Raw genomic sequence first — 11,600 nt, forward strand, 5'->3', positions numbered from 1 at the left:
CCAACGCTTCGCCTATGCAATTAACGAAGATACTAAGTAACACTGGTCCCAATACGGATCCTTGAGGCACAGTTCAAAATAAAAATGACAAATTGCCTCGTAAAAATCTTGTAGTGAAAAACTTCTTTAACTCTTAATAAATCTCTCTCTCTTCGGCTGTAACTTATTAGCGATTCCAGACAGGTGTCCGGACGCGAGCTCCCCGTCCTCACACTGCGGCCGCCGCCCTCACGCCGCGCCCCGCCCTCAGGCGCCACTGGCCAATAGCCGCAAAGCATGCACGCCTGTCCCGCCCCCGGCGCCGCTCTGACCAATGGGAGCTCAGCGGGCTGGGCGGGCTCTCCCCCCCTCACCCCGCCCGCGCCGTCCTGCCGCCACCCGCCCCCCGTGGAGCGCTCCACCGTGGGCGAGGGCAGCTCCGCCCGGCTCTGCCCTGAGCCCCGCGGCGCCTCGGATATAATTCCGTAACCCTCCTCTTCGTGGCGCTTCCGCGCACTCTTAGCGTAGCAGGAGCGGCCCCACGTATCAGCTGGCTTCACCGCTCCTTTTTCCCTTTCGCTTCGCGCCGCTCTCCACCCACCCAGAGGATCGGAATGGACTCGGCCGCTGGGGCAGCCGCTAACGGCTCCCCGTGGGTCACGTGGGCGGCGCGTGCTCTATATGAGGCCGAGGGGCGGAAGGCGAGGCGTTCATTCGCCTCGTGCGGGGAGTGGAGGCGGGGCGAGGTGGCTTCGCAATGAGCTCCGGGCCGGGGTCTCTCGGCCGCGGTGATACCGTCACCCTGCGGGTCCGCGCCGTGGGGCTGTACCCGGACGTGCCCATCCTGCGGTTGTGGGGGCTTCTAGGTGAAAGTAAAGCTGACTATGCCCTCCTGTACCGCGAGATTCAGGAGACTGCCGGGCCGCGCCTGGCGGCCCTCCCAGAGCCCGGCGGGCCGGGGGCCAGCGGGACCAGGCTGTGCCCAGGAGAGATGGCACTGGTGGAGGTGTTGGGTGTGTGGTACCGCTGCTGTGTGGTGAGTTGTAGTGCCCAGGGGTACCGTGTTTTCCTGCTGGACGAGGGGTACGTGGTGACCACATCCGCCTATTACCTGGCACGGGGCTGCTCTGAACTGTTCCAGCTGCCCCCGGAGGTGCTGGGCTGTGTCGTGGCTGAAGTCATGCCCTCCCACAGTAACGAGGGGACAGCAAGTGGGGATTCACCTGTGTCCAAGTGGACCGTGGAGGCGATGGAATTCCTCAGCTTCCTGCAAGGCAAGGAGGTGTGTGGTGTGGTGCAGGAGGTGATAATGCCCCAGGTCATCGTGCTCGAGCTGCCCCAGCTCGTGGCTCAGATGCAGCAGCTGGGCCTGGCCAAACATGTCTCTCCCAGTTGGTTCTGCCAGGCGCTCAGGCGCTGTCTGCCTTCTGGCCAGTTAAAGAAGCAGCTCTGTCAGCAGCCTCCAGCCTGTTCCCTTGGAGCTTTTGCGGTTCCACAGCTTGTCCATATGTTGCTCTCGTACCAGCCTCTGTCACCTGCCTTGGATTACTACTACCCTCAGCTTCAGTTGGGTGTGACAGAGCCTGTCCTTGTGACCCATGTCTCGGACCCACACCACATTTACTGCCAGTTGCAGTGCCTGTCACAGGAGATCTGTTGCCTTTCTGAGACCATGTGCCATGCTTATGACCGGTGGGAGCAGGACTTAATGCCCAAAGTGGGCTCGCCCTGTGCTGCCCGTGGGATGGATGGCCAGTGGTACCGTGCTGTTCTGCTGGAGCTCATTGCTGGGGAGCAGGACCAGCATGCAGCTCTCGTGATCTTTGTGGACTATGGCAAGAAGGAGACTGTGACCAGAGCAAACCTGCGCCATTTGCCTGCTGAGTGCTTTCGCATGCCTGTGGTCACTTATGCGTGTGCTCTTCAGGGTGTTTCGGATGGGGACTGTGGCTGGTCCTCGTTGCAGGTTGATTTGCTGAAAGCTTTGGTGCTCGGCAGAGGAGTAAATGCTCACATCAAAGCCTTTAACTCCTTTGAGCATCTCTATTATGTGACTCTCTATGGGGAAAATGGTGTTGATTTGAATCATCTTTTTGGGTCTCAGGCTTGCTGCCTGGCCAGCAGTCATGTGACCCAAACTGAGGATCATGAGCAGCTGGAAGTAGACGAATCTTTAGTTGAAGAGCTGGGATTGCCACCAGAAGTACCTCCTGTTTTAGCACATGGGGATTTGGCTGCTGCTGCTGTAGCTGGTGTGTATCTGAAGACCTGGACATTGTACAGTGCACAGGTGTCCCACCTCCAAGACCCATCTGAGTTTTGGCTGCAGCTCCATGAGTATTACCAGCTATTCAGGCAGCTGAGGCAGAGCATGTGGAATTTTTATTCCCATTCCACAAAGCTGGATGGTGCTGGGTGGGACCCACAGCCTGGATCCCTTTGTTGTGCCAGTGGGAATGAGGGTGTTTTTTATCGAGCAGTGGTTACCAGAGTGCTGGACACTGGGGTGGAAATACACCTGGTGGACAGAGGCAGTACAGAAACTGTGGATCTGTGTGCTGTGAAGGAGCTGCTCCCTCGGTTCAGGGAGCTGCCTGCTTTAGCTCTGAAGTGTTGTTTGGCAGGTGTCTCCCCTCCAAGAGGGAGTTGGAGTGAAGCTGCTGTGTCTGCATTCAGGGAGATGGTACTGAACAAGGAACTAAAGGTTTGGTTTTTGAATGTGCAGGGTGACAAATACATGGTTGAAATTTTTGACCAGTCCCAGTTAGGAGAGGGAAGAGTAAGTAGACTCATGGCCCAGGGGGGTTATGCTAAGTACCAGAGGTATGAAATACCCAAGACCTGCAAGAAATCAGATGAGTCTGTGACACTGGCCTCTTCCCTAGTGTGTGCTGCAGAGGAAAGCCAATTAAATGCAGAGAAGAGGCTCAGAGAACAATGTGATCTAAAGAGCAGTGATAGAATATTTGATTCTCAAGTGGGTGTGGTGGTCAGAGAGAACCCTATTGCAGCCATTTATAATTCTAAAAATAGTGAGTCTCTTCTTTCTCGAGACTATGAGGGTAAGGAAAATCTGCACACCTCTTTGAGGCAGAACTATGTGGAAATTAAGCCGGGCTCCTCTTGTGGAGGCCACTTAGAAGTGGGAAGTACAGTTAATGTTATTTTGTCATATGTTGAGAGTCCTAGTTGTTTTTGGTGTCAGTTAAGTAGAAATTGCCAGGACCTTGAGATACTAATGGATGAAATTCAGGAGCATTGCAAGAATTCATCCAAGCCACATGTTTGGCCAAATCTTGTCTGTTTAGCCCAGTACTCAGAGGACAAAAAATGGTATAGGGCTTTAATAGTTAGTGAAGGAGTTTGTGCAGAAAAAGTAGAAGTCATATATGTTGACTATGGCAACAGAGAGCAGGTGTGTCTCACGAAGCTCCGTGCAATTAATGAACGCTTCCTTAGGTTAGAGGCTCAGGCATTCAGGTGCAGCCTTTACAACTTAATCCAACCCAATGGCCAGAATCCTTTTGTTTGGGATGAAGAAGCAGTACGGGCTTTTCGTCAGTTTGTTGTTGATTCATCATCTGACCTTGACCTGAAATGTACGATCTTTGCCTTGGCTTCAATAAATAGAGACCTATTTAACATTGTAGATTTAATCACACCTTTTCAGAGTGCTTGTCAGTTTCTCACTGAGAGAGGTGTAGCCAGACCTTTATTTCCTCAAAAGCACCTGGAATCTTTGGTCCAGCTTCACTCTTTTTATTATTCTAGTCACGGTATCAAAATTGGGAGCGAGGAAGATGTTTATATTACACATGTTGAGAATCCATGGACATTTTACTGCCAACTTGAAAGGTGTGGAGATACCTTGGCACAGCTGGCTGATAGCATTACTTCCCTGAGTGAGAGAGTGACCAGCTCAGGATCCTTGGGGAAGTCTGGGACCTTGTGTCTGGCAAGGTACTCTGACAGTCAGTGGTATAGGGGAGTAATAATGGAAAGACAACCTAAGGCTAAAGTCTTCTTTGTGGATTTTGGCAACACAGAGACAATAGAGACAGATGATCTGCTTATTTTACCCAGTGATGCTTCTGATATCTTGCTTGTGCCAATGCAGGCCATAAAGTGTTCTGTGTCTGATGTATCATCTGTTTCCAAGGAAGCTGCAACATGGTTTAAGGAAGCTGTCCTGGAAAAGAGATTAAAAGCAATAGTGGTAGCAAAGGACTCTGATAATACACTGCTGGTTGAATTGTTTGATAGAAATACTCAAATTAATACAAAACTGAAAGAGCTAAGCCTAAACAGTACAGGACTGCGTAGTCGTGTACACAATGAGGCCTCGTGCACTGGAAATACAGATGTCCATGAGAGGGCTGAGACTGCAGGGTCCCCTTTCAATGCTGGCAGGCCTCTTGAAAGAAAAAAATGTCAACCTGAAGCCCAGCAAGAGCAGGGGAGCAAAAGACACTTCAAAGAAGTTGTAAACCTTTTCCAGCACTCTGTGAAGGGACATGTGGCAGCTGGATTACTAGAACCTAATGAGGTGCTTAGCAGTAAGAACAATGCTGTTCTGTTGAATAAAGTAGGGGAGGAGTCTCTGCTCTTTTCCCAGATGGATACACTGTCAGATACTAAGTCTGATGCTGAAGGCAGTTGTATAATGCTTAAAAATGCATCTGACCTACCACCACAGAAGATAGTGCCAGCTCTTAAAACCTTAGTGTATGTGTCTTATGTCAGTGACCCGCAGGATTTTTATGTTCAACTAGGGAGCGACGAGGTTCAGCTTAACAACATTTTGGAAAGTTTGAACAATGGGAAATCAGTGAAGGACCCTTGTGGACAGCTTTTCCAAGCAGGAGATTTAATCAGTGCTGTTTATTCAGAAGACAGCCTGTGGTATCGAGCTGTAGTAAAAGAGAAGACTTCTGACAATTCAATAAGGGTACATTATATTGATTACGGTGACACTTCTGTGATTAGTGTTGATCAAGCACGCAGGCTCCCTAAGAGCTTGTCATCTATTCCAGCAATGAGTATTCACTGCTTTCTAGGTGGACTCAAATGCAAAAAAAATGCTGGCTGGACAGAGAAAGCAGTGTTTTACTTCACCAAGAGAACAAGTGAAATCCTGCTGTCATGTGAATTTGTAAAGAAGGTTGAGGATAAATGGGAAGTTATTCTCAGTGACCATCAAGGTGTAATAACAGTGGATTTAGCTGATAAAGATCTTGCAAGCAGAGAAAGACTTTTCTCAAGAAGAAAAATTGATAAAAGAGAGAACCATGACATGATCAGTGGCTGTGAGCCTTTGCCTCCTCAGGTACAAAATGAGGTTTCCTGTGTAAGTGATTGTAAATCATTTATCTGGAAATTTCCAGAGGCAGGTCAGACTTTAAAAATTTACGTCACAGTAGTGAATAGTCCAGGATACTTCTGGTGTCACCGTGCTGATACCAAAGACGTGAGCTACATCGAGAAAAAAATAGAGGAAGCTGAAAAGCTTGGACTAAGCTCTCTGAATGATGGCAAGTCTTGTATTAAAAGTGGTGATATTTGTCTAGCAAAATACAGTCAGGATGGGTGGTTCTACCGAGCTCAGATCAGCAGTGTGAATGATGACAGTGTCCTTGTTAGACACGTGGATTACGGAAGTGAGGAAAGCGTCAGGCTGGAAATGATCCGACAGATGCCATGTGAACTGCTCAGAGTACCTGGGCAAGCATTTGCTTGCTGTCTCTCGGGTTTCTGTCCCCCAGATGGCTCATGGCTTAGTGAAGCAAATAAGAAGTTTTATGATATGACTGAAAACATTGTATTAGAAGCTGAAGTTGTAGAAATTTGGGAAAATAAAGATTCTGAAGTCCCTCTGTGTGTTGTCAAGCTGGAAGCTTCTGGTAATAGTATTAATGAAGAGATGAAGCCTTTCTGGAAGGCTAATGAAGAAACTGGGGACAGTACTTTCTCAAACCTTTGCAATCCCCTAAAGGAAAACAGAAGTTCAGACAGCAATTTGGGTCTTTGTCTCAACAAAGAAACTACTGCTGCTTGTGGATTAGCTCAGGAAGAAAGTGCTTTATTTTGTTCTGATCCTTTCCTGGGTGTAACTTCTGAATGCTTAGAAACTGCAGAAGCAAATGTGTCAGTGGGAGCTGCCAGTGGGAAGGCTGATGATGGATGTGAAATAGGAGAGCGTGAGAACAGTTTTGATAAAGAGATAGCTCTCTCTGAAGGTGACAGTGATAACAGTATGCTACTAGAACCAATGAGAAACTGCAGCCCTCATATTGTGGGCAATGGAATGAAAGCTGAAGAACAAGACCTGTCTGAAATACTGTTTGGGGAAGAGACTGAGCTGAAAGCAGAAGTGACAGGCAGTGCTCCAGCAGCCAGCCTTTTCCTAGGAGAACAAGAACTGCAGAGATTGCCAGTGCTCCAGGCACAGTCATCTGCAAGTAATGGAACAGAGACATTAGGAGAACTGGATCCATTAGAAATGCACTTACCATGTGATGATCTAAATGAGCTCCTACAGGGGCTAGAAGGAGTTACGGAACCGTCCTCTGGTAAAGCAACAGAAGAAGCCCTGGAAGCAAAGTCTCTTGAAATGCAGGCAGTGTCAGGCAGTGGAACAAGAGAGACAGTGTTGAAGCAGGAATTGCTGGTGCTGCCAGGTGTGAGGGAGGAGACAGGGAAGTTGACAGCTCTGAACGGTCTTGAAATTTTACCATTACTTAATGAGAAAGAAAATCTGGCGCCTCTAGTTAGTGACAGAGAGAAGTCAGTAGAGCTGATTCCATCTGATGTTCAGCCTTCTTTGGGAGAGGAGACCAAGAAACTGCAAGCGAATTTGTCTGGAATTCATGAAGCAGAAGCTATACTAGATGATTGGATGGAAACAGACCCTCCTTCCCTAAGGCTGTCATCATCTGGTAGTAGACCTGAGAAAGAGCTGCACCAGAAGATGCATGACAAGCAGTTGATGTTAGGAGCCAAATTTGAGCCCTTTCTGGAACTGGTGCTGCCTAATGTTCAGCCTCCTGAGGAAGACAGGGAGGAAGATTTGTTAGGGCTGGAACATGCTGTGCTACAGAGTTCTGCAAATAGTGGAAGTCAATTTTCATTTCTTTCAAAAGACTCAGCGGATCAAAGGCCTGTTTTCTCTGTGAAATCATGTGACTGTAAAGTTGAGAAACATAAGGGGTGGCAGAAGAAGAAAGATGACTCTGTGGAACAATGGATGGAACGAGACTTGACTGACTCATTTAAAGAGAGTGAAAATATGTGTGTTCAGTCTTTAGGCTGTAAGCCTGGGGAAGACAAAAAGCAAAATGAGAACTTGGCTGACTGCAGTGCAGGTAAAGTATCTGATTTTAAAGAGTTAAAACATCAAAATGTAGTGCCATTCAAAAATGAGAATAGCTTTCTTTTAAAAATTCCAACTTTTATTCCCTAATAAGATATTGTATTAATGTTGATGCTTTGATGAGTTAAGGACAGCAGACTGCATATAGTTTCTCATGGGTAATGTGACAGTCTCAGCAACTAGTCTTACTTGGGAAGATTAATGATTTTGAAAGGAAATCCATTTCTGAACATGAAGTGCATTTGCCAGACTTTGGGATGACAAATTTTTAACTTTTAAATATCAAGTAGTTTGGAGGGGGTGGGGCAGCAGTGTTTGAGGTATCTGATTTTTGAGGGGTTTTTTGAGGGTTGATTTTTGTGGGGTTTTATGAGGTTTCCTTTCCTTCCTCCTTCACCTTCATTGCTAAATTACCATTTCTTGTAGCACACCATGACTATCCTTGTAATCTGAAGGGCTTTGCTGTTGGTTCCAAATGTGTGGTGTGGACTTCTCTCAAATGGTGCGATGCTCGCATTTTGGAGGTATCTGAGAAGGGTACCAAGGTAAGTGTGGTTTGAATACTCTTTCTGCATTCTTAAGATCTAATCCTTCTTTAGTCCTTCTCTAAACTCTAAATAAATATTTTTTTAAAATTTTGTTACAGAATTTAAGTATTTCAAAGGGTGATCCTGAATTTATAGACTAGAGAGAAACAGCAGTGTCTCAAATAGAGTTGATAAATGTCAACACTTGATGTTCCTTTCACATCTTATTTTCTTTTATTGACTGGGAATACTGAAGGATCTGGCTCCAGTTTGAGGCACACATATGTGTGTGATTCTGTGTGGCCTGAAGTTAGTGTTCTGCAATGGAGCTGTTTTAGCATTAAATGCTCATGAAACTTGCCATTATTTTACTGGTGTTCTGAGGAGTTAGTGCTAGAGCAGTAGAAACTTGTGAAGAAACTCAAACCATACAGCAAGTAATAATGAATCCACAACTATTCCTGTTTCAGTGAAATGTGTATTGCCTTAGTGGTTGGTGGGAGTTAACTTTTACAGTAGAGAATAATGCAGTGAGCTGCCGTGTTCTGCTGCCGTTTGAGCTGGGGGATGAATGAGATGTCTTCCTTCAGGGGAAGTGTGTATTGATGTAAACACATGCATAGACATTATACTTGCATAAAATGACCTCTAGGTTATAATTTAACATTGCAAATCCAAAAGGTCGTTACATAAAAGCATCCTTTGGAAGATGGAATGTCTGAGATTGTGCAAGCCAGCTCTAGTGCTGGTAGATCCCTTGGATGTGTAAAACTTAAGCTTGGGTGCATTCAGATGAGAGGCAGTGTCAGGGATTATCATGTAATTATATCCCTATTCACCAGCTTCCTTCTGTTTCTGATCTAGTAGTTGTTTTGTAGCCCTTTTCTCACTGAGCTTGGGTTAGGAGCCCAGAAGAGCCTTGAGCAACCTCAGTCACTACATTGCTTTATTAGAGATTAGCTTGTTGTTCTTTGCAAGATCCAGACTTCTCAACACCTTCTCAAGGCACAGAGTCCTCAACTGAGTTTTCCTACTGCTGTGTCTTGCTTGTTGAGTGTATTGCTGCTGTGCTAGGTCCCCTTTGGCTCTCTCTGTACAGGTCTTGAACCTCTGCAGTGGCAATGAGGAGATTGTACATCCTGAGAACGTCTGGAATGGAATTCCTGACAGGGCTCGCAGATCTTCTGAGGTATGGCAGTGTGGTACTGGACTGGGCAGGACAGTACAGGTTTTTAGAAAGGCTGCTAATTAACTGCTAAGTCATGAAAAATACTCCTACTGTGGAGTAATTAGGAAGGAATAGTAAGGTTTTCACCAGTGTTCTTCATGATGGACTTACCAGTGGATGAAAAACTTATGTCTGGAACCCAAAGCTCAGGTCATGAGCCATGCTGCTGGTGATGATAACAGCATGAATTTCCAGTTTGTTCTTCACATGCAGCCTTTGTATCCAAGTGAAAAGTGGGCAGAAGACTAATGTAGTGAGTTATAAGGGAGGAAAACAATGGTAAATAGGAGTCCAGTAAGAAGTTAGTCTAGTATTAAAGGAAGCACCTCAATGGAAGTCTTGGCAATAGTGCCAGCTTCCTAACAGGATCCCTTTTTGTGTAGGCATTAACCCCTGCAACAGAAAACTTGCAGTCCTTACCAGAGGAGTCCTTACTTCAAGGTAAGTCTACCTTAAGCCCCCATATGGGTTGTGTACTCTGTGTTTGAATGGTTTCTAATTTTCTAGGAAATGCTTTATTTTAGAAAATACAGTTGAAACACTAATTTGAGCTTATGTAGTTGATACTGCTGGGGTTTTCTTGATAGCGTTAGCCAATGTATGTCAGTTTAAGGGTGACTACATGGAATGAAGGCTGCTACTGTGTCTGGATTACAAACTGATTTAGTATTTATTTATTCATCTAATGAGTTCAGCCTCTTGGAACAGTTGGGTTGTTGACCCAAGTTATAGATTTTGGCAGGGTTTTGAGCATTGCTATCAGCATGCTGTTCTTGGTCATGTTTCTGAGGCAAGGTGAGCAACTGCTAGGCAGACTCTATTAAGCATTTAGTTTAGCATTCGAGTGCCCCAGTCCCATAATCTATAAATCTAAATCCATAATAATACGCTTTGAGTTGTTGTTAGGATAGTTTGTAAATAGGATATGTACATCTTTATTGTTACTTAAAAATTTTGAAGTGTTACTGGTAAGCACCTCTTAAGTGTACCAAATAATTAGTACAGGTTCTTTTTGTTTATATGCTGTTATGGAATTGTAGAGCAGTTCTGGTTGAAGGGGGCCTTTTCTGGTGGTGAAAGCAGGGCTGACTTACATCAGGTTGTTAAAGAAAGACCTTACTGCCGGTTCTGGAATCTGTCCAAGAATGGAGACTCCAAAATCCATCTGGGCAATTTGTTTCTGTGGTTGCCTCATGAAGACTAAACTAAGTTGAAGTGGGAATAGCATTTGTGCTTTCAGATATTAATTGGTGATTGTATTTCAGTATAACTACTGGTTTATGGGTAACAAATAAGGATGACTACAACAGAGATTGGGTTGCCTGTTGAGCAAGAAAAGGGGTAGTTAAAGAATTTGATAAAATGTTAAAATGGTCAGTCTGCAAACTCTCCCAAAATTGCATCCCTCAAATGCAGGATTATTCTTGATTTTTGTGGATTTTTTCTGTTCTTGAACCCTTTGCATAGAGTTAGTGTGTGCATGAGAGGACCAGCACAGGAAAGATGAGTCAGGGTCATGCACCCACATGTCACAGAGCTGGAAACTGCTGGCCACACTGCACTGCCTGGAAAGGCAGTTTGAGTAGGAGTGTAGTCTTTTAACGTGGTCCAGTATGTCAGTAATATTTTTGATCTGAAGCCTTTTTGATCTTTATGCCCTTATACACATTTATAGAAACATCTTGATGGGTCTAATCTGTGTTTATTCCCTATAGAAAAGCAGACTGGCTGCAATAGCAATTTAGCTGAAGATCCTCATGTCCTCCAGCAGTGCTGAAACCAAGTGGCACATTGATCACATGAAACTGAACAAGTGCCTGTATATGAAATGTTCCCATGCAAATGTATTTGTGAGAACAAAAATACCAGCAGAGCATTGAGTGGCTTATTTTTTCTACCTGACCAAATGCCTGTCACTGCTGAACTTCCCTATAAAGGAATAGTGTTGTCAGACTGTTATTTTCAGCTTGTTTTGTTACAGCTGTTGTTGCTAGACTGTTATTGTTAGCTTGTTTCTTATAGCTGTAATTTCCTAAATAAGAATTTGCCTCTTGACTGGCATTTTTTTTTGACTGGGGGTGCACTGACTTGTATGGAGTTTTTGGTGGGTGGTTCTTCAACAGATGTTTCTTGTGAGTTTCTGTATATGCTATTGTGTTGTACAGCACTGCTTTCTGATGTTTGCTTTTGGAAAAATTGCATTGTTAAGTGGTTTTTTTCTCAAAAAAAAAAAAAAAAAGTTGGGGGTATTTTTGGGGGTAGGGGTGGGGAGGTTTTTTTCTCTCCATAGGGGAACATAGTTGTTTTGGGTTGAAGTCTTGCATTTACTGCTGTTCTAAAGCAATGGAAGAAGCTGGAATAAAGCTTTGCCTGGTATATACTGGTTTGTTTGTGTGTTTTAATGACTTGTGTCTGTTCCTGTGCAGAGGCCCAGATGCTGTGTGAGGGCTGTTCTGCAGTCACTGGTTGTGTTTCAACCCTTACCAGCTCTAGAGCA

The 11,600-nt window shown here is 45.3% G+C and overlaps 1 protein-coding gene across 1 annotated transcript; it reads left to right on the forward strand.

Annotated features, from left to right (window-relative positions):
- Positions 1-736: 736 nt before the first annotated feature.
- TDRD6 (tudor domain containing 6) lies at positions 737-10,880 on the forward strand (the record flags this gene model as incomplete). Its single annotated transcript, XM_084202188.1, has 5 exons — positions 737-7,340; positions 7,775-7,893; positions 8,975-9,064; positions 9,487-9,544; positions 10,819-10,880. 5 exons carry the CDS (start codon positions 737-739, stop codon positions 10,878-10,880), a joined length of 6,933 nt encoding a protein of 2,310 aa, XP_084058314.1.
- Between the last annotated feature and the right edge of the window lie 720 nt (positions 10,881-11,600).

This window comes from Fringilla coelebs (assembly GCF_963513975.1).
Source record: "Fringilla coelebs genome assembly, chromosome: 3".
Lineage (NCBI taxonomy): Eukaryota > Metazoa > Chordata > Aves > Passeriformes > Fringillidae > Fringilla > Fringilla coelebs.